The sequence below is a fragment of the Zootoca vivipara genome, chromosome 6, assembly GCF_963506605.1.
Source record: "Zootoca vivipara chromosome 6, rZooViv1.1, whole genome shotgun sequence".
NCBI lineage: Eukaryota > Metazoa > Chordata > Lepidosauria > Squamata > Lacertidae > Zootoca > Zootoca vivipara.
The window spans coordinates 33,752,108-33,775,412 of record NC_083281.1 but is presented as its reverse complement, the minus strand read 5'-3'; the positions used below and the strand labels follow the sequence as shown (position 1 = coordinate 33,775,412).

Below are 23,305 nucleotides of genomic sequence, written 5' to 3'. Positions count from 1 at the left end.
GCTTGACTGTAATAAAACCTCCAAGCGGTTTGCAAAAATAAATTAAAAACATCAAGATGATCAAAACATGTATTTGAGGACATTCCAAAGCCGATTTGAATCAAAAGCAAGCAAGAAGAGATTAAAACACATGTCACCACCCTAGATATCTGGATAGGCTTGCCTAATCAAACACAAGTGCTGAAAAGAGGCCGGCAAAGGTACCTGCCTGGTGTCAATAGACAAGGAGTCCCAACATGTAGGTGATGCCACGCTAAAAATTCAACTTCTCACAAGTGCAGAAGGAGTATGGCGCCTGTAAGAGTAGCAGTTTCACAGATCGCAGTGGGCATACATGGGGTAAGGCGATTCTGCAAGTGAACTCCTTGCAGGGATGGGGAATGTTTGACCATCCATCCAAATGTTGTTGGAACTCCATCTCTCGCCTACCTGACCCTTGGCTATGCTGGTGTGAGTTGGGAGTGCAACAACTTCTCTGTATTGAGGGAGTGGCAGCAGCAGGGACAAAGGAAAGGAGTACCAGGTTCTGCTTGCCTCACCCTCTCCTTTGGAAGCAGAGAGGGAGGAGAGGAGAGCCAAGGGTGTGGGTGGCAGCAGCAGCAGCAGCAGCAGCAGCAAAGAGGAAGGCATCATGTCTGAAGGACTGGAGCCAACGCTGACCTGCCTGCCCCATGGAGCTCTTTCAATGCCCACAGTTAGTGATATGCCTCTTTGCGTTTCTGGTAGTGAGAGGAAACAATGGTGGGATAATTCCACTTGCCCCAACAGAGCCATGATGATGTGAGTTTTCATTGATGGTAGGACGCAAGTCAATGTCTCTTCAGTGGAGGCTAGTCCATTAGGGTCAATGAGGCACTGCCCCATCGACATATTCTGCCTTCAGCCAGCCTCCCTGCCGGCCTTCTTCCTTACAACCATTCCATGGGGGTAGCACTCTGTGTTGGCCTTGTAAACTCAGGAGGGAGGAGGGTGTGAGAAAGACTTCTCATTGGCTTTGGTGCCACCTGCCTGCTGTTCTCTATGCCTTCTGGCTTACCTGTCCCAATGGGCACCACTGAATATCTCGGAGGTGTCTCAGCATCATTATTATTGCTATTATTTATTAAATTTGTATACCACCTTTCATCTGCAGATCTCAGGGCAGTTCACAGCAAGGATCTGGGGCAGTCAACATGGTGCATCTATATATAAAAAAAGTAGAGGGTCCAAGTTTGTTAAAACACGGCATTCTCCCAAACCGCTTGCCCGATCGTGGTCAAATTTGGCCACAACGTCACATGGGTATTGGCGAGTGTTTCCATGCACATAGATTGGTCACACCTGTGCCACGAAAACCAGGTAAAACCCACTGGTTTGGAACCCTGAACTCAGAGGGCCGGGGAAGCTGGGAAATAGAAGGCAGAAGAGGTTGCAACACAGCGCCCTCTAGTGGCAGCTACACTGGTACCACAGCTGGAAAACCTTGGCCCCCTATCGGAGGCTACACTGGTACTGCAGCTACTAGGCCGAATGGAGGCTCGCCTTTACAGACTAAGCCGAATTGAGGTGGGGACTCGCCTGGGTGTGGTTTGGGGGCAGGAGGGGACGGGATAGGTCATGGATCGGGACAGGGTGGGGGGAATCACAGGGATGAGCCACAGCAACGCGTTGCCTGGCCAGCTAGTTCCAAATAAATAAAACGCCCATCATTTCTTGCCATTAGCCACGTTGTGGGGGTGGGGGTGGCTGGTGGGAGTTGTAGTTCCCAACAACGGATGGAGGGCACTACCTTGGCTCTTCCATGAAGAGAGTGATCATCACGGGAAATTGGAAGGTGCAACTCACCTTAACAGGAGCCAAAAGGCACATTCTGTAGACTCTTGCATTCCTTTGTCTTTGCTCTTTCTGAAAATGGCTTGGAGGCAATCTGTGGATAGCGCAGGGTGTCATCCAACCCTATGGAGGAATGGTGGCATTTGCTGAAAGTTTTGCATGAGGTGCAAAGACCAGGTGACCAAGGAAGGTGCTGGGGTTCTTGCATGGTTTTCTCTTTTTTACCAGCTGTGCAAGAAGAGGAAATTTCGACATGCACGTGCTTTGCCCTGCAGGGTGATGAGAAGGTGCCCTAACCAAAACATTTCTGCACACCTTTCAAAGGTACAAGGGCCCTGTCCTCTTATACCAAGTGAGACCATTGGTCCGTCTAGCTCTGTTTTGTCTACTGTGCAGTGACTTCAGAGTTTCAGGAAGGGGTCATCCTTGACCCTACCTGGAGATGCCAGGGATTGAATTTAGGACCTTCTGCATGCAAGGCAGATGTTCTACCACTGAGCTATGGCCCTTCCCCCATGCTTGCAGAGAAGTCTTGCAGCTCTCTCTGATGCCCGTTTTACCTCACTCTGATTTGAATGGGATTTGCTTCCAAGTACTTGCATGGAATTGCAGCCTCATGGATGTCCATAACCGCCCACGGTCCTGCAGATGGGAAAGTGGGAATAACTTTTGTTAACGCTTTCCCTCGCAGTGCTTTGCTTATTCTGGGGGTTACTATTTGAGGCCCCATCTGTAGTGTGGCTGAAACAGATTGGGAGAGATTTTGAAACAGCCGGTGCTCTCTACATTCTCTCTCTCTCCCCCCCCCCTTTGCTGTCCGCTAAAGCATGCCAGGATTTGGAGGAGTCAAGTAAAGCGTCTGATTTGTGAGCATCTTTCCTTTTGCCACGATAAAAATAACTCGACTTGTCGAAACCTGCCAGAAATCTGGAGAGCAAAGTCCCGCTTCCTGATTGGCTACTGTATCAGTCCCTCACTGCTAGGCAAAGCTCTGCAGCCAGAATCCTGTATCCATGGCAATAGGCCCCATCAGCTTTTGAACTTTTCCACCGTGGAAAGGTAATTGGTTAATTCGTGTGTTCGCATGAGCAGAAAAGAGTCACACGCTGACTTGGATACCTCTCTGTTGCTTGTTGACAAGTCAGCTCCAAGTGAGTGGATGTTACCTGCTTACCGTTGCCTCCCAGTCCCGAATTCCTTCCTGTCCTGTGGGGTAAGCCCTGTGGAAGTAAGCCCTGTGGGAGCAGGCTGATTGGCAGATTTCTTAGATACAGTGGTACCTTGGTTTGCAACCGTTTTGGATTACAACCACGTCAAACCCTGAAGTGTGTGTCCCTTTTCTTCGATTACAACTCATTTTTGGGGATTACAACCCCCCCTTTTTTTGGAGGCCTCATTGGCGAAAGCACGCCTTTAGTTACAACCTGTTTTGGTTTACAACCGGACCTCCGGAACGGATTATGGTTGTAAACCAAGGTATCACTGTACCAGGCCTGGCTCTAGGTGTAGTCCCGGGGGCGCGGGGCTGGCCGGCCGGGGGGGGGGCGCTGCGAGGCCGGGGGCACCGGAGCGATCTCAGCGTCAGGGCGCCCGACCTGCTTGAGACGGCCCTGCACTGTACATCTTTCCAGTGTGATTTGTTAAAGGATATTTGAAGGGCTGGGGAGCAGTGCAGTTATACCTCTTCAGCTCCCTCCTGCTTACACAGAACTGCCACATTTTCAGCTCGGAGCAAGAGCTCATCTGGGCATCACTGAGAGGCAGTGTGGTGTAGTGGTTAGAGTTTTGGCCTAGGACCTGGGAGATCCGGGTTCAAATCCCTGCTCGGTCACGAAGCTGTCACTGGGTGGCCTTGGGCCAGTCGTTCAGTCTCAGCCTCGCCTCGCAGGGTTTTTGTGGGGATTAAATGGGGAGGGGGAAGAGAGCTACATACACCATCTTGAGCCCCTTGGAGGGAAGGTGGGATATAAATGTAATAAAGAAATGAAATGAAATGTGGTTGCATTCAAGGATCGGCAATACATTCTCTCATATTTAACCTTATGCCCAGAATGTCTTGCACCTAACTGGGGTTGCTGTGTGGCTGATGTGCAGACTTCCACATATCAGCAAAACTATTCATCAAACAGAGATGAAAGGCAGCAGGGTCTTGGAAAGGAGGCACACAAAGGCGGTGTTGTTCCCTGGCAACTGGTATTTAGAGAGATGGAGCCTCAGGTGGTAGAGACTTCATACAGCCGTGGTGACCAGTGGCCTTAGGCTGAGAGGCAATGGCTGGTCCCAAATCACCCAGTGAGCTTCATGGCTAAGTGGAGATTTGGGCCCTGGTCTCCCAGGTCCTGGTAAAACACTCTTTGACATACAGCTAAAAAACCAAACCCTTGGCCATCTGAGGTTTGATTAGAACAAGGACCTGCTTGGAGGTTCTAGCAGGGGAGCGCAGCTATCGTATACCCTTGACCGAAGAACGGTACACTCCTTCTATCTGGGAAGGTCGTCCTCTTCCACCGAGCGCGCAGCTTCGGGAGGGACGCACATGGAGCGGTGAGGGAGGAAGGGGACACCCGCCTAGCCAGCCAGATCAGCCGAATCAACCCTGGCGATCAATGGGGTGACAGATGTCGCAGCCAGATCGCCCTCACATCCTAAAAAAATGCAGCACCCTCAGAAATTGACCTCTTTTATTGCCTTCCCCAAACTAGTTCCAAACCTTGCTTCCTTTCGTATGTAAAATTATCGCAGCATATTTTTATGACTGGGGGAGAAACTTTCCATTATAAATCCTCTTTTGAATCTCGTTCTGTTGGCATGCTGAAGCATAATCTCTGATGGGGGAGTGAAAAGAATTCTCTAGGTAGATTTCATAAAACAAAGCTACGGATTTGCTATTAATAAGCTGTGACTCATGGTTTTTTTTCCCTAGCTTATTTTTTTCTTTTTAAAAAACCGAGTGTCAGCAAGTGGATGTGGGGCGAGGGAGGGGGCTGCCACAAAGAGATGGCATTCCATGGTAATAGGATTTAGGATTAATGTATGTCATGGTAGATGGAAGGAATGTGGGTGGGGGAGTTGAACCCTTCGTTCTTTCCCATCATCCCCCATCTATTCTAGTATAGGAGTTGCAAGTTTTAACTAAAGGAAACCATTGTTAGGACCAACGAGGCTAGATGTTAAGCAAGAAATCTGTAACTCTGATAGCAAGGGGAGAACCACGTATGCCCCTTGAGCTCTTTGGAGAAAAGGTGGGAGATAAATGAAATAAATGAAGCGTTTGTAACTGAAATATGAGTTGGTTATCTTAAAAACGATTTCATTGTTTACGTGTTGCTTTTCGCAGGATTCTTTGTATGAGAACCTGGGTTGAAGGGTGGTCAAAAAAATATAAATTAGGATTATAATTAAACATGGGCACAGAGTGGAAGACCGACAAGGGTTTGGAGGCAGATATTAAAAGCCTGAGCCTGCAGATTGCACCAGCCCTAAGCTGAAATGGAGAGGTGTTGTGTGGGCTTTAATTAGATTCGGTCATGCTTGATGCGAAGTCGTATTGGGTTTCACCAAAGGCTGCAGGAACTTTTGGCCACACTTGGAAGGGAAGGTTACACTGACGTAGCTGGGATCATAGTTCCTCTTGTAGCTAAGCTGCATTTGTGGCTGTGTGTGTAAAGTTTCTTGCTTGGAAGCTTTTTGAAAATTGTTGAAATTTGACAAGTGGGCCCTTTTAAGGAAGGGTAATAGAAATACTGTAATTTGTTCTTGGCTGTATAACTGCTTTGTCCCATAATCACTACTGCTGCTGCTGCTTATCATGGTCAAATTAAAGGAACCAGCTGTCAAAAAAGAGAGCCAGTGTGGTATAGCAGTTAAGAGTGTTGGACTTGGCAGATCAGGGTTTAAATCCCCTCTTGGCTACAAAGCTCACTGAGTGATCTTGAGATAGTCATGAGGGCTGCCACTCAGTGGTAGAGCATCTGCAGTGTGTGTAGAAAGTCCCAGGTTGGACAACCTGGCATCTCAGGTGGGACAGAGAATGTCCCCAGTCTGAAATCCTGGAGAGCTTCTACCACTCAGTTTAGCCAATACTGAGCTAGATGGTCTCACTCGGTATAAGGCAACATGTTGGGGTAGCCAACATGATGTCTTCTAAACGTTGTTGGACAACAGTTCCCATCATCTCTCCCTGTTGGTTATGCTGTCGGAGACTGATGGGAGCTGGGAGTCCATCAATATCTGGAGGGCACTTTTTTGGCTTTCCCCCTCTTAGCCTAGCCTAGCCTGTGTGGGTGGTTGTTGTTAAAATTTGTATTCTGCCCTATACTCAAAGGTCTCAGGGCAGTTGCAACATAAAAACACGAAATGCATAATTGAAACAAAAACAACCCACTAAGATACAAGGGGCTGGGAAAGAGAACTATTATGCCTGGCACTGTCAGCTCCCTGGAGGAAAGTTGGGATATTGGTGTAGTAATAAAGCAATAGATAAAAGCAGGTCTATATGACTTAGCCTGTGTGAAGCAGAAAGTTTCCACACTTTGAAGTGTTTTGAATCCTTTTCTTCTTTTTTGCAATAGAGGTTGCCAGCTTTTGGGTGGCCCTACACACCACTCTGTTTGGCCCTTGGAACTGTCCCAGGCCATGCCCCTCACTGTCCCTGCTTCCCAGCCTCTTTGACTGATTTTGTTTGTCTAGAATGTGTCCTTGAACTCTGATAACACCTCTTGCTTGCCTGGAGGGAGGGTAGAGAGGGGTGTGTGCATTCATTGCTCCACCCAATGAATGAGAGCCAGTGTGGTGTAGTGGTTAAGAGTGGTAGACTCGTAATCTGGTGAACCAGGTTCTTGTCCCCGCTCCTCCACATGCAGCTGCTGGGTGACCTTGGGCTAGTCACACTTCTTTGAAGTCTCTCAGCCCCACTCACCTCACAGAGTGTTTGTTGTGGGGGAGGAAGGGAAAGGAGAATGTTAGCCGCTTTGAGACTCCTTCGTGTAGTGACAAAGCAGGGTATCAAATCCAAACTCTTCTTCTTCTTCACCCCCTTTTGCCTTTGACCCCGCCCAACACATGCAGTTGGCCCCTGAGAGGCTGCCCCAGGAGGGAATGGGGCCCTTGGTCTGGAAATGCCTCCCTACTCCTGATGTAAGGGAAGTCAGGTCACCGACAGTTTCTGATCTTCTCATGTTCAACCGAAAGCTTTCGTCTCCTGAAGGCCAGCTGACTTATTGAGCATGGAGTGCAGTGGCAGAAATGTAATCCAACATTTATGGGTTTAATAAAAGTTGAATAAGCTTCCATGCGCTGCAGCCCTATCTGTGCTGCAGCATGCAGAGACTCTTGGCAGTTCCGCCACTGGCAGGTCAGCATCGATACATGAAACAGGCGAGTTTGGGGAGAGCTCATTCTGCATGTGTCGTGCAGGCAGGCAGCTCTTCTGGGTATGGTACATTCAGTGCAATCTCCTCCAGATAGCTGGGTACTCTTCCAGCATGTTGCCACAGCTGTAATAGGCAGCAGCTTTAATAATATTTCTGTATTTATAGCTGATAATAGAATTCACAGTGTCTTGATAACAAAACTAGTGGCAGTGGTGGTGATTTGTACAGCACCTAGCATTTTAGAAACATGGCACAGATGTTTTCCAAACTACAGCAGTCCCTGCCTCCCTGGAGGCTCACAGTTGGATAGACCGGATACTAAAGGGGGAAAGCAAGCAAAAATTCAAGCACTAAAGTTCCAAAAAATTATGTGATTGTTTTTCTCATGGCTGGCTGGAATGGCTGCTGGCCAAACAGCAGTTGGTGGCTGGTGGGCTGATGGTTTGGGCCTCAGTTAAGAGAGATTATTTTTTCCATTAAGTGGCATATGCATTTTATGAATACAGTGGTACCTTGGGTTACAAACACTTCAGGTTACACACTCTGCTAACCTGGAAGTAGTACCTCGGGTTAAGAACTTTACCTCAGGATGAGAACAGAAATCTGCAGCAGCAGCAGCAGCAGCAGCAGCAGCAGCAGCAGCAGCGGCGGGAAGCCCCATTAGCTAAAGTGGTACCTCAGGTTAAGAAAGGTTTCAGGTTAAGAACGGACCTCTGGGATGAATACATAACAAGAGGCACCATTGACATGAAATCAAATCCAACCATGATAGCTAAACAAAACTTCCATGTACAGTGGTGCCTCGCTTAATGAATGCCCTGCTTAACGAAATTTCCGCTTAACGAAAGGTTTTTTCTAGCGGAGGTTGCCTCGCTAGACGAATTTGTTTTATGAAAAATTCGTCTAGCGAATCGCGGTTTCCCATAGAAATGCATTGAAATTCAATTAATGTGTTCCTATGGGCAAAAAAAATAAAAAAAAATTCCATGCATTCCTATGGGATTTGCTAGATGAATTTTTTGTTATAAGAAAAGACCTGTGGAACGAATTAAATTCGTCTAGCGAGGCACCACTGTATACCACAGTGAGTATCAGATACCAGAGGATTCCATCTCTGAATCCTTTGATATATCTAGGCTTGCGTATTTGTGTGTGTGTGTGTGTGTGTGTGTGTGTGTGTGTGTGTGTGTGTGTGTGTTGTGTGCTTACAGTTTTTCTAATAGTGGGGGCTGTAGCATACAGGACCACAGGCAAAATGTGGGGCAAAGACTCCAGAAATCAGTAGGCCATTGGGTATCTATATAAGCCCAGCCCACATAGTGCTCCACTTCCTGTTTTTTTGTTTTCTCTTGCAGCCTGCTCCAGAGTGGCAATGCAGGATTCATACTTGCCTGAAAACTCAGCCTGTTCCTTTTTTTGCTGTTTTGCAGGAGAATGCAAAGAATTGGAGTCATGTGACAAGTGCATTGAAGGAGATGCTACTCTGAACATCACGAACTGCGTGTGGATGCACTGTCGAGAGTCTGAGGAGAAGCCAGGTGAGCTGCGGCAGGTGGTGAGGGGTGCTTGCCAAAAACTCAGTTCATACACCTTGCAAAGAGTGGCCCAATTCTACATGTTCTCTGCAAAGTGGAACATACTTGCCTGAAGTAATTCCGTTTGCTTGCCTTATCCTCCCAGTGCTTTGAGTTTTTGTAATGGCTTCCCTCTTCTCCCCCAGATGGTCGAAGAATTCCATTGTGGGGTGTGTGCTACATAATGCTGCCAGCTCCAATGATTTGCTCACCTAGCTCAGTATTGTCTGCTCTGACTTACCATCACCTGCCACCTCTTTTCAATGGATGATGCATGTGCTCTGACATTGCACTGTGGTTACTTCTTCAGCTCAATATTGTCTACTCAGCAGCTCTTCAGGGTCCCAGGAAGAGAAGAAATGGTTTGGGAGTAAGGGGCAGGCAGTTGGAGAGCCAGAGAGGGTGGGTGGAGGTCATCGGGGGGGGGGGAGCAGGAGCTGCGTCAAGCTCTTCCGGCACCTGAACGTCTCTTCATACATGAAGTGGAGATGCTGTGTACATCTCCAAAGTGAAAATCGAAGTTGTAGAGTGCCCCCCCAAATCATTTTGGGACTTTTCTTTGATTTTTAAAGATTTTTTTTAACTAGACCAACTTGCCATACATCCAGGTTTTCCAGGACATTTTGCCTATTCAGCAAAAATCTGCCCGGACGCCATTTTGCAGAGCGATTCCCAGACGTGTCTGGGAGAACCCGGATGTCTGGCAGCCCTAAATATGTATATCTCATGCATCACTGAAACCAAGACAATGTAATTTCCAGGTGGTCACCCATCCAGGCACTGACCAGACCCAAACCTGCTTAGCTGGTGGCTTTGTGGGCCTTCAGACCATACCCTAGGACCAGGCCTTGCATGCAGAAGGTCTCAAGGTTGAAACCCTACAATCTCTTGTTAAAAGGATTTGGCACCAACCAGATGATGGGAAAGGCCCTTTTCTGAGACCTGGATAGACAATACTGGACTAGATGGAGAAATAGCCTGACCGTTTCCCTTTGTTCCCCTGAGCAGTCTGCAAGGGCCACTCCACCTTACACATTACCAAGATGTTAGGAAGCCACAAAATGGTGCATCCACTCTCTCTCTCATATCCACTCTCTTCTCTGGCTGGTTCTGGCTTTCCAATGGGACCACCAGCTTCTTCTCACTGGAGGTGCCAGAATCTCTGGCGCATCTGGCTTGCGCTTCGCCGGTTGACACCTTCTCCAAGGACCACTCAGTCCCTGGCTTGCTGGATGTGCAAGAGGCAATATGCCTCTGAATAAAAGTCACTGGGAGTCACAAGTAGGGGAAGGATGCCTTAGGCCTGATCCAGCAGGACTCTTCTTACATCCTTTCCATGGCCTTCTGCCTGTCTGCTTGAATGCAAAAGGCAAAGGACCTTGCTACTTTAAGGTCTATGCCCTGGCTGATACTTGGAAATCCCTCCTTCCATTTTGCTGGGAGTTTGTGGCTACCCCTCTGAGCGGAATCGCCTCAAGCTCTGCATCTGTGTCAGTTTGTGTACTTCGTTTGTTGCCATGACTGCCATCCCCAGGGGGATAGATAGATGGGAGCCACAAAGAATACAGCCTTCTTCTCTCTGCTGGTTCAGAAACAAACTCCCATCTCACAACGTTGTCCTGAAAGCTCCTGCCGAAGTGCTTATCTTCGTATGGAGAAGGAACAGGGGGTGGGGTGTTCTGCCCATTTCCTCGCTGCTACCTGCCCTCAGGTATGCAGACTACCTGGAGCCCTACTTGCTACAGCAGGTGGAAGAAGGGAGAGGCAAAAGATGTGGACTGGAGTGGGAGAGTTTTGGTTAGCATAGGAACCTGCCTTATGCCCAGTCAGACTATTGGTCCATCCACCTCAACATTGTCCACACTGACCGGCAGCTGTTCTCCGGGAACCCAGACTGTGTTCTTTCCCAGACTGAGATGCTGAGGAAAGAACCCGGGGCATTCTGCATGCAGAGCAGATGCTCAGCCTCAGCTATTGAGCGACGACCACTCCCCAGCACAAGAAGCTGCCTTATACTGAGTCAGATATTTGGTCCATGTAGCTCAAACAGTCCCAGGAAGTATAGCCAATGGTGGTGGGGCGGTGCCCCCCAGGTGCCATCTCTAAGGGGGGTGACAAGAAGGCACCTTGCGGGGGGTTCGCCCTGCCACCCCTGGGCGCGGCAGCACGAGCCGCCGAAATCCCACCACCGACCATATGGCGCTCAAACAGTGCCGCCGGCAAACTGTGGCGCATGCGCAGCACTGCTATGTACTGTGCATGCTACGTACGGTGCACACACATGTGCAATATGTAGTGGCGGTGCACATGCATCGTATGTACTCTGCAAGCGCCTGTGCCACCGGGCTGTCCCCTCCCCCGACACCCCGCACTGGGTGACGGTTAGCCTTCCTTCGCCCCTGTCTGGAGGGCCAAAGGTTCCCCACCGCAGATCTCAGGTGAAGGGGTCTTGGATAGTAGTTGCATCTCCCACCCAGCAAACTCTAGAGTGGATCCTTCTTTCAGCAAAGGTTTGGGTTGTCAGGTTTCCTCTGGTGCTAATTCCCCACTCCACATTCTTCACTATTTAGTTAATACAACTGTGTGTCCCTGTATGAGGAAGTTTTTAATGTTTTATGTTTTATTATGCTTTTATATTTGTTGGAAGCCCCCCAGAGTGGCTGGGGCAATCCAGTCAGATGGGCAGGATGTTGTTGTTGTTGTTGTTGTTGTTGTTGTTGTTGTTGTTGTTGTTTTATTTACTTACTTACTTACTTACTCGCTCACTCACTCCTGTGTTAAATCATGCTTGCTGTTGACTGCAGCATCCCTTTCCAGGTATGCTTCCTTCTTGCCATCACAATTGTGTGGTGAGGAGGGCAGCAGGGTCATGCCTCCTTAGCTCCCCGCACCGTCTCTTGCATCTGCATCAGCCCTGTCTTCCACACCTGTTGGGGAGGGGGGAAATCAGATGACCTGAGAGTGCTCTATGCAAGCAGGATTCTAAATCGTACCCGGAGCCTACGGTCCCACCTGCGCCATGCATTTGAAGCATTCTTAGACCAATTTAACAGTCCTGGGGTCATGTTAAGAGTGTTTAGAATTGTAGGTCTATGTGGCCAGGACCTGCAACAAGCTGCTGCAGTTCCTAGGATTCTTTGGAGGAAGCCATATGGTGTGGGTGTGACCCTGGAGGGTAGCCAACATGGCAGCCTCCAAGCGTTGTTGGACTGCAACTCCCATCAGCCCCAGCCAGCATGGCCAATGTTCAGGGATGACGGGAGTTGTAGTTCAGCAACATCTGGAGGACGTCTTGTTGGCTAGTAATCTATTTGTGACTCCTCTCTCCAGACCTTCACCCAACGTTCAGGGGCGGGAGAGGAGCCAGCAGACATGGCACATGATGCCAGTCATGTGATGTGAACCCCAGAATAGGTCTTGCCTTTCACTTTGTTTCTGGTTGCGTAGCCTGGGGGAAATGGTGTGGGGGGGGGGACACTTGCAGGATTTTCAATGTGACTTGGTTTCTCTCCTCTATCCTAAGGTTCCGGTAGCTGTGTTGTGAAGGGAGAGCCGGCCAAGGAGAAGTGTCACTTTTACAATGTCACTACCAGCTGTGAAGGTAATGCTTTTCTGCCCAACCACTGATCACCATGCTGTCCATTAGGCCTCATCATCTGCCTCAGGACCTTTGCCTCTGCCTGTTCATCCTGGAACCTGATCACCAGGACCACCTCAAACATTTTTCTTGCTTCTGACTCTTGATACAGAAGCAAGAAAGAACTAGGGAGATGTCCTGTTCTGGATGGGGTGACACTTCCTCCCTGAAGGATCAGAAAAGTAGCTGCCTAATCTGGAGGGCCACAGGTTCTTTATCTCTGGCATATAGGACACTTTCACATGACCAGCTGGAGGAGTCCTCTTCAAACCATTTGCCCATCTGATCCAATACAGGCTGCCCTTATCGGCAGCAATTTTCCCCAAGTTATCAGGCATCTTTGTGGAATTTCTTGCCGTAAGGTATGTGAGGGTTCATTCCTAGCCATTGATGTTAACAGCCGTTTACGTCTATTTATTCATGTTCTACAGATGTCTAAATAAAAACAGCAATAAATAAATAAATAAATAAATAAATAGTTAAATCACAAAAAGCAGATGCATCTAAAACAAAATTGAAACAATACAAAATACTCGCTCATGGCAAATATCCATTTATTCAGCTATGAAAGCTTGTCCTAACATGTTCAGTAGTTTCCAGAAAGTGCAGACATTGGGAGCCGATTGTATCTTGACACAGGCAAGATGGTCTTTATTAAGATCTAGCTCTGTCTTTTGGGGCAGTAGATAACAAATCTTTGCCTTCTTCCCTTCAGGTATTTCAATGACTACTTTTTTTATTAGTTTGCTCTAATTTTATTCTACTTCATATAAATGGAGTGTGGCTTTCCTTGTCACCGAGTGTGCATAACCCTGAGCGTGCTTCTCTAATGTGATGATCTGCTTGGATAACGCAATGTGTGGTAGGAAATTTTTCTTGTAGGAAAGAGGTGTGGGTTGACTTCCCCCCTGCTAATGATGGTTCTTTTCTTAGCATCCGAAACAACCACCAAGCAACCTCCACAGCCAACCACTAAAGAGCCTCCAAAGCCATCCACTAAGGAGCATGAGATCATCACACTTGGTAAGTGTGATTCCCCTTATATTTTGCGTATTGAAGAAGGGGGGGGGGTTGAATGTTAGTGTGCTAGTGCAAGAAAGAAGAACCTTTGCCATGATGAGCATCTCCAAGTGGGGAATGCAGAGCAGCTTCTCGGTGGTCATACGTGCTCCAGGCGCTGTTTTCCTTAGCGAGCCCTTCTGTTGTGGTAAACCCCACTTGTCACTCGGGGAACAGGACCAAAGCTTACCTTGAGATGTGAGAGCAAACATGGCTTATTGCAGGCATAGGCAACCTTGGCTCTCCAGATGTTTTAGAACTACAACTCCCATGATCCCTGACCACTGGCCCTGTTAGCGAGGGATCATGGGAGTTGTAGTTCCAAAACACCTGGAGAGCCAAGGTTGCCTATGCCTGGCTTATTGCATCCCCACCTTACCTAACGAGAACTAGGATCTTTCCTATCAAACACCTATTTCCAATAATAAATGTTAGCTTTCTTATTTTCCTAAACCCAGAGTCTCTGTGTGATTGTATCCAGGGTGAAGTGTGCTTCTCCAACAATTTGGGCTTTTAGAAGACATCTGAAGGCAGCCCTGTTTAGGGAAGCTTTTAATATTTGATTAATTATTGTATTTAAATACTTTGTTGGAAGCCACCCAGAGTGGCTGGGGAAACCCAGCCAGTGGGTGGGGTAGAAATAATAAATTATTATTGTTATTGTTATTGTTATTATTATTTGGATTCAGTTCAGAATCTGCTTAGAATTTAGCTCCAAATCTTACCACCTACAAGCCCACAACATGTTCCCAATCCTACATGGAGGGTCATTCAGACCTCACCTTTGAAAAATGACTGTGCTTTTAGCAGCAATTTAGAAGAGAGCAAGACTTCTCCTGTTACCCCACCCCATCACTATTTCAGGTGAAAATTAAGGGGCTTTAATAAAATAAAACAGATCCTTTTGCTACTGCCAAGAGGCCTGGCAAGCTCTTGCTGTACACCGTTGCTGGCTTGGATGAGAAAGCTTAACAAGGCAGGCCAAAGGAACGGAAAGGGGAAAATTAGCTAATAAAGAAGCGAAGGAGAGATGGATGTGTGTGTTCTCAGGGAGAATGAATCTTCCTGCCGAAAAGAAGAGCAAGAATTGAAGAGCTTTGGGCTAATTAAAGTGAGTAACTCTATCCTGAATCCTTGTGAATTATTGATCCAGCGCAGGCTCCCGACGGGAAGTTGTATGCACTCATTTATCTCTGCGTGAGCGAAGGCTCCTGTTTTTCGGCTTCCACACCAGTCTTGCCCACACTGTGTTTAACTGCTTCCTCTGTTTCCTTGCAAAGTACACCCCTTCAGTAGCAATGCTGCAGCATTGCGTAGCTGCTTTTGTGATGGAGATGCGAAACACTTGGCTGGGTGGTGAATGCGCAGTCCGTGGAGCGAAGGTTTAAGTTCTAGCAGCTAAGCCTTTGCAATACGACCTGTACATGAGCTGACTAGTGTGGCATGGTGGAAGACAGAAAGAAAGAAAGAAAAGAAGCAGCAGCAGCTTGCAACAAAATGATGCTTTTCGATCCTTACATCTTGTAAAGTGAGGTGTAAGGTTGGCCAGGAGGTGCCATTTCAGACACTGCCTGCCCCAGCCACCTAATCTCTTTCACCATCAGGAAAGCATGAATTCTTCGTTAATGGGATTTTTGACTGTGACCCATTAACATTGCTAGGGGGAGTTTTTTTTTGCAAAAGCAGGAAATTTAGGCTGCAGAGGCTGTTGGAATTTCTGTGCAACGGATAATCATAAGACTTGCAAGGGGATTGGTACCTCCTGTACGCCGCAGGAAATTCTGGAGATAACCAAAAGTATGTACCACTCTGGGAAAACAGTGTGCAACCAGGTGGAGTCTCAGCCGGCATACCAGATGGAGCTGGTAGACAGCCACCCTGGATACAGAATTAACTTGCGCCTCCATGGACAGCTGTGAGTCCAAAATGACTCCCAGCCTGCGCACCTGGTCCTTCAGGGGCACAGTTACTCCATTCAGGACCAGGGAGTCCCCCATACCTGCCAGCCTCCTGCCCCACCAAAACAGTACTTCTTTCTTCTCGGGATTCACCCTCAATCCGTTAGCTACCATCCATCCTCCAAACGCCTCCAGACAGTAATAGTAACACCTTGAGCTTGGCAAATCAGCAACTAGCACAGATCTCTGAGCAGAGGAGTTATATGTTCTGTGGCCAAGCCTCCATATAGGTCTTCGTCAGCTGAAACTCAAGAGCTCTCTTTAAAGTTAGTACAGTACTGATACCTTACTCCGGGACTGCTCTCCATTGTGCACACAGGTCCATCTTCACTGTGTTAGAGGGGCTGCTGTGTAGTTGGTACATAGAAGCGCATGTGAGACTGCTCAAAGGTGGCTGAAGTTGTTAGCTGGGTTTTTTTTTTTTATGACGGAACAAATCATTACTCCGTCTTTGGAACCTGTATATGAAAACAATGTCTTGTTGTAATTTTGTGTGTCGTGTACAGCCTTGTGGCATTTTTATGAAAAGTGCAATCTATAAATGCTTAAATATTATTGTATCATCGATACAATACAAAATACACACACACCCCACCCCCCAAAAAATCCCCCACTCAATCTGGAGGGGGCCAGTAATAGTGAGTTAATGGACTGGTGGGAAAGTAAAGAATATGATCTCTCAGTTGTAAACTCTTTTAAGAACATGTAAGGCAAACCAGCATTGCCTACACTGATTCACAGTGGCTCTCTAGTATTTTTGTGCAGGGGTGTCTTCTGCATACAAAGCAGATACTCTTCCCACACTAAGCTGCAGCCTTTTCCCTTTTTGCCAGTTACCTTCACAACCCGCTTGCTTTGTCTCCCCCTAGGCACAACGGCCAGCCCTCCGCTAACTGACTCCCCGGAGTTCCACCCGCCAGGATTTGACTCTGCCAGCTTCATTGGGGGAATCATCCTGGTGCTCAGCCTCCAAGCCGTTGTATTTTTCGTGGTGAAATTCCTCAAGGCAAAGGACAGCACCTATCAGACACTGTAAGTTCCCTACAAGCAGCTGGGAGCAGGGGTTTTTTTGGGGGGGGGAATGTGCTGTCCTCTGAGAAGCAGAGAGGGAGATGGTCTGTCCGTAAGAACATTCTGATCTTCATTTTGGGGTAGTTTCCAAAGCAATTGCTTTGCTATGTTTAGTCTGTGGCATCTTCAGAGACCGACAGCTTTATTATGGCATGAACTTGGTGCACAAAAGCGCCTGCCCATAATATGTTTGATGGTCTTTAAGATGCCTCAGGGCCTTTTGTTGTTTTTCATTTGGTGCCCAAGCTATAATAGTTTAGACCAGGGTAACATCAACACTGTACATTTAAAGTGCTATTATACTTCTTTGTCATGGCTTCCCCCAAAGAATCCTGGGAAGTGTAGTTTATTAAGGGTGCTAAGAGTTGCTAGGAACTAACAGAACTCAATTTTTGAGTGGTTTAACTGTCAACCACTCTTGTTAGGGAGCTTAGGAAATTAGAGCTCCTACCTCTAAGCACCTTTAACAAATGACCATTCCCAGGATGCTTTGAGACAGGGAGGAGCCATGACTGTAAAAGTGGTGGTATGCTGGTGTTTTAAATTATGGTGTGGATGTGGCCCAGGGCAGTTAAGAAACTATATTCATTAAATAAAATAAGACAATGGGGTGGTGTTAGTGGGAAAGTTACTGGAACTGACTACTCACACATGAAGACTGAGAGCATCCAGTGGGATGCAAAGCCTGCCTTCATGATGGTCGGCCATCTTGTATCACACAGTAACTTCCTGTGTGTTTTCAAAATGGCTGTTCAGGCTGTGAGTTTCAGCTCTCTTGCTGTCTTCATTTCCCCATCCTACCCCCAGTTTGTCTTCTATGCGTTTTAGGGGGATAAAGAACAGCATATCAGCTCTTATATCCCTCTAAACACAGAAATAGAGGGATCTTACACTTGACAGCCTTCCTCCCCTCTTCCCCACCTTCGCATTATTCCTGTGTCCTTGCACTCAGTTTTTCTCTCCGTTGCTGCTGTGCAATTCTCACATACATGCTACTGACTGTGTTCAAGGACTGGCAGTTTGACATGCCACTGAGCTCAGTACTCTGGGCTGGTCCAGCCTGCTCACACCACCTAACTTTTAGTGAAGGCTCGTTTATTTCCTCAACACAGATATTTGCAGTCTTCTCGTATCCAACCCCATGACTGGCTGTCTGAAGTTCTGGGTTTCTCTGTCATCTTCCTCCTTTGTTCTGCTTTCTCTCCCTCTATCCCCTGGCCGCAAAACAGTGACTCACTTTAAATGAGGACTCTGGATCTTTAAGAAGGGCAGCAAAGCTTTGAAATTTCAATTATTATTTTAAAATCTTTCTCACATTCATTGTGGCTGTGTCGTGGTTACGGCCCTCTTTAGGTGATCCAAAGTGGCAGCAGGTAGGGGCGTTCACATGTTACATTCAATGTCGGCATACCTGTGAACACAAATAGTTCAGCTGCACACTCGTACAGTTATTCACATGTAACATTCAACAAGTGTGCAGTCTATGTACGCAGTAGCTGAGCTGCTTTATGCAAATACATGCGCCTGTGTAGAAACAGCTTGCACTTGTGTTCAGTGTAATGTGTGAACACGCCTTAAAACACTGAGGTGTGTGCGACATCCGTGGCCACTTTCACAAACCTAGGGTCACTGTTTTTATTAGCTTTCTCATTCCCCTGGGGTGCTATTTTCATTGTCCTCCAATTCATGGAAGCCCACTGTCTGCAGCAGGGAACGGTTTCTCTCTGGACATAAGAACAGCTTTGCTGGATTACACCAGTGGCCCATCTAAGTCCAGCATCCTGTTCTCAGGGAAGTCTGCAAACAGGACCTGAGCGCAACAGAGCCCTCCCCGCTTGCGGTTACCAGCCACTGGCAATCAGAGGCATGCTGCCTTCATCAGTGGAGGTACAACGCTTTTTGAAAAGCGTGCATGAGCTGGGCTCCTTTGGGAGGAAGGGAAGGCTTCAAAAATTGGTATAAAAACCAATTACAAAAAAAAGCAAAACACACGGAGAAAATTAAATTATACAATAAAAATAAAGGAACTAAATATAGTAATAGCATGGCCCTCCTATTTAGAACTCAGAATGGGGCCTTGTGCCATTTTCCTAGTGACACCTTCCCACAAGCTGATATTTACCTGTGAAGTTGGTGCTGTTTACTGTATGCAGCACTTTCAGAGGGCAAATAGCTGGAGGGGGAGAGAGTGAAAGTGTTGTCTGTGGCGAACCAACCCCAGACTGAGAGTACATCTTTGGGACTGCTGTTTTATCCATATAACGAGAGGACAGTTTGAGCATACTTTGCTAAATTGCGAAAGCTGTAACTTGTGGTTTGCCCTACTCAAAGTGGGGTGGTCGGCAGGTGGTGAACAAAACCCTAGCCAAATAGCTCTACATCCCTGCTGTGTGTAACCTTTGGTCAGTGTTAAAGGAAATTTCAAATGTTCTGTGAGAGACTCTCCTCCTTGCATGCGCCCAACAATATTTCTGGGTTTCTCATCTGTATCTTCTGCTGCCATCTCTTTCTCCAACAGATCCTTTCAGAGAATCACCAGCTGGGTTCTCCTCCTCTCAATCTGTCCTTGATTCTCTTTCTTTCTTTCTTTCCTCCCACCCACCTCTCATAGGAGAGTGTGGGATCAAAATATGTCTTTAAGCCTGCTTCACTCAATGATGCTTTCTCCTACACAGGTAATCCACTGACATAGTCATGTGTGGATTATGGCATGAGCATCATCTTTTGCTTCAGTTGCATGTGTTAGGAAGCCAGTTGGGCAGGGCCTGTTATGGAGTGAAGTGACTGCCTCAGGCGGCAGGTGCTTGGGGGCTGGCAGTGGTGATGACAGGTTGAGAGGCCAGAACTGTGTCTGTAACAGAGCCTGGCCTGCATGCCCAGCTAGCCTGCTGTCCTGCGGTAAGCTGGACAAGTCACCAGTGTTCAAGTAAAATTCATAGAATCATAGAGTTAGAAGAGACCACAAGGGCCATCCAGTCCAACCCCATTCAGTCGAAAGTCCAGTTGGCTTCTGAGTGAGTGTGGTGGTACCATTTTGGTCATTGCCTCAGGGGGCAGCAATGGCTGCACACACACCATACTCTTAAAGCACATGACTCTTCCCCCCCCCCCAAATAATCCTGGGGAATGTAGTTTGTTAGGGGTGCTGGGAAGTGTAGCTCAGTGAGGGGTAAACTAAAGTCCCCAGGATTCTTTGCGGGAAGCAATGTGCTTTAAATGTATGGTGTGTACACAGCCAATGTGTTCTGCTTTGAAGTTGGACTTGGCTGGGTCTTAGTTGAATCTTTTTGCCCCAGTTTTGGATCTCTTCTCAGTCAAGGCTCAGTTTAAGCAGCGGGCCAGCTAGGAACACATTATTGGGGGCCATGGAGGAAGAATTTGAGGCAAGATAAGACAGTTGTATCCCTTTGCCCAAAGCCTTGGACCGTATTTTCAGCTTTTTAAATAAATAAAAAGCTGTGCGAACCAAAGCCTGCCACTGTTCCTTTCCAGCTTTTAAAACATCCTTAGGCAGCTGGCTCACTTCCGAAGCCAGTCTGGCAAAATCACCCCAGAAGCCTAGCTATTGAGGGCTTAACTTCCTTGATGATTGCAGCCATGCGTGATCCCCAAATTTTGACCGTGGGTGCATTTGCTCGTGCTGATTCCTGCCCTAAATCGTAATTTTTCGGGCACCTTGAGAGAGGGGTTTGTTTGGCTTTCCAGCACTGGGGAAAGCTGCCGCTATTAGGGGCGGCTGGGATGTCAACCAAACAGTGATTGCTGTTGTTTTTTCTTCGCAGCGTTCCTCTCACTCTCTTATTTCTGTTTGTGTAACAAATTGCTTAGACCTAGCTTGATTCTATTCCCAATAGAACATTGGGCTCATTCAGGCTATCTTTTGCACCATACTTTCCAGGCACAGGCCTGCGCTTTAAAGCTTTGTGTCCGGGTGGGGTTTTTCCCCCCTATGGCTTTTTCCAGGAAAACCCACGTTTTACTGCTGAATCAGAGCAAATGGCAATTTGCAGAAAACCGAGCTATTCAGTGGTGAAATGCAGGTTTTCCCAGGGAAAGCAGTGGGACAAACAAACAAACAAACTTTCAGACATGGGGCTTTAAAGCCCAGAACCGTGCCTATTAACACGGCACAAAAGGTAGTTTGGATGAACCCATTGCTCCTGTCGTTTTTCAAAACTCTCTGAAAGGCAGGTGTATCTCCCCTCCCGACAAAAAACAAAAACAAATAGTGCTGCATTCATGAGGAGAACTGTCCTTGCTGAAAATTCAGCGTTCTTTAAAGGGAACAGGAGCTCTGCTCTTCTGGGGGTAGCCCCCATCTTAATCTGGAGCATAAAGTACAAATCTCTTAACACCTTATTCTCTCTTAACTTGGTCCATTCTGCTTCTGTGTTCTTAACTGTACCCCCGTCCTTGGCTCCAAACTAAAGCTTGTAATTTTGCCATAGCTCTATTACGTCCATTCCTCTCCAGACCCTGTTAACCTGAGCACTAATGCTAGCCAAGGGGAACCTTCTATTTACTTGGCGTATCAGTGACTCTCTACCAGAAATGTGTGTATTGGGCGTGTTTAAAGGGGCATTGTGCTTTGATATTGTCTCTAACCTCATGTCCCCAATTGCCATCTCCCCACCCTTTTTTTTTTGTATCTCCCTTGCACGCTGCCTGTCATCAGAGAGGACAACCAGCAGTAGGTGTAGCTGTGTGTGAAAGAACAGTGGGAAGTAATGGGCTGTCTCTGGAAGCAGGAAAACCTACGCACCTTCTCTTAGACCCGCTCCCTTCGTGGGGCTCTTTCCTCAGAGCCAAGAAAGGCTATTATGGGCCTGTTTTTATGCATTCAGCAGCATCAAATGATCTTTTCCTGGACCATAGAACATTAGCCTGCCGCGAGGAGCTTGCATGTTTGACTGTTCCTCCTTGCACAGAGAAATGTAGCATGTCTTCAGAGAAAGCTACTTTGAAATCCCTGGCCTTTTAGTTTTTCATGTGCCGGTGATTGATTTTATATATATATATATATATATATATATATATATATATATATGCAGGAATATTCAGGTGTGCATCCTTCTCTTCATGCTGTAGTGGTACAGCCCAGGGAAATCGTTAACTCCTGGCTGAAGGCATAAAACTGTCTCTGGGGATCCTGCTTACCTCGTGCTTTTCCCTTTTCCTGTTTTCAGCAGAGGGATGGATGGAGAACAGGGACTGCTTTGAACTGAATACTGTTAACTTTCTGATCGATTGTGTGTGTAACGGGAATGTGCAAACAACCAGCTCCTGTTTGCTTTTGAAACTATGGGCCTTCCCTAGGGCAGGGATGAGCAGTGGAGATGAGCTATTCAGAGCTGACCAGAGTCTGCCTCTCTCCCTCCTCTGCTCCCCCCCCCCTTATTTTTTTGCCTGAGAGCATGACCACATGTTACATTTGCCACGAGAGAGCAGCTGAATCTCAAAGGTTTTTCCACCAACTGGCGGAGAAAAACTGGGGGACACAGAAATTGCACACTGAGTGGCGTAGAATCTACTTGCTTGCCAGCATAGCCAATAAGAAAAGAGAGATGGGGAGACGGGAGGGGAAAATTGGGTCAGGAGATAAAAACAACCGAACAGCAGCTCCACTTTCATCTGTGTGCAAATTCTAACTCCTCCAGCCCTTTTCCTTAGGGTCAAAACAACGCATCCCGTTAATTATGTAGTGTGCAGGTACTTCTTGATGTTTTTAAAATGAATACCTAGTACAGGAGGTTGGGGAAGTTGCTACAGAGAATATAGGTTGCAGGGAATGTGGTCAAATCCTTCCCTCTCCCACCACTGGAGGCTGGTCTGTGAGGGCAAATGGGGCACTGCCCCACCGACCTCAGTGTGCCCTCAACCAAGCTCCACCTGCCTGTCTTCGTACTTAACAAGCGGTCCAGGGAGTTCCTGAGAGTGTCAGCTTCCTCCTTAGTCTCGGTATCGCCTTGTAGAAATGAGCAGGGAGGAGGGTTGCAACAAAACTAGAATCGGTTTGCTCCACCTGTCACTGGCTCTACCTGCCGTTGGTCACCCTACCAGGCTGCTTGCATGCTATACCTTTCAATTTAGGGGAGTGCGACCGGTTCGGTTCAGTCGAACTGGTCGCAGAGCCTTGTGGGGCGGCACAACAATTATTTAGACTGGTGCATGAGAAGCGTGGGGGCGCCACATTTGGCGTCTCATGGCCCGGCTGAAATTTGAGACCCCAAGGTATGCCGCTGCTTTAAAGCACATTTGAAGTGCCCCCACCCCGAATTCTGGGTGCTGTAGTTGGTTTGTGAGGTTGCTGCAAATGGTAACCCTGTGAGGGGTAAACTGCAGTACCCAGAATCCTTTGAGGAAGAAGATGTGCTTTGAATGTGCTGTATAGTGTGCAAGCAGCCCCGTTCTTAACAGGAACCAGTCACCACTATCACCCACTGAAGCCCCTATGAAACTCACCCCCCCATTGCCCCAGCAACAAACAAACAAACACACACACACACACACACACACACACACACAAAATCTAGGGAAAAGCTCCCATTGCCCTAGTGAGTTTCCCCTGCTAACTGTTGCACATGTGTTCAGAAGCATGCAGACTGGTAGATCTATGGGTGAATTGTGGTAGGCCAGCAAGGGTTTTTGATTCCCAATTGTCTTAACAACAGCAACACCTTAAAAGCTCACCTCCCTTCCAAAAAAATAAAAAAATAAAAAGTGTTACTGAAATTTGGGGGTGGGGTGGGAACCAACCAGAAGTGGATTTTTTTTTTTTCTGTGAAGGAACTTGTGAGCTCGCTTCTGGTACTGATCACATCT

General features: G+C 47.4%; 1 protein-coding gene across 5 annotated transcripts in view; it reads left to right on the top strand.

The window, feature by feature from the left end:
* CD164L2 (CD164 molecule like 2) overlaps window positions 1-23,305 on the top strand; it is a 37,617-nt gene that overhangs the window by 5,946 nt on the left and 8,366 nt on the right. Inside the window, exons 1-6 of one of the 5 annotated variants that reach the window (XM_035119316.2) lie at window positions 2,244-3,025; window positions 8,615-8,722; window positions 12,282-12,359; window positions 13,329-13,418; window positions 16,282-16,444; window positions 17,596-18,816. In XM_035119316.2, the coding sequence (XP_034975207.2) occupies window positions 8,692-8,722; window positions 12,282-12,359; window positions 13,329-13,418; window positions 16,282-16,444; window positions 17,596-17,725 (492 nt within the window). In that variant the 5' untranslated portion in view covers window positions 2,244-3,025; window positions 8,615-8,691 and the 3' untranslated portion in view covers window positions 17,726-18,816. The other 4 variants (XM_035119313.2, XM_035119311.2, XM_035119310.2 and 1 more) reach the window with 4 other exon arrangements.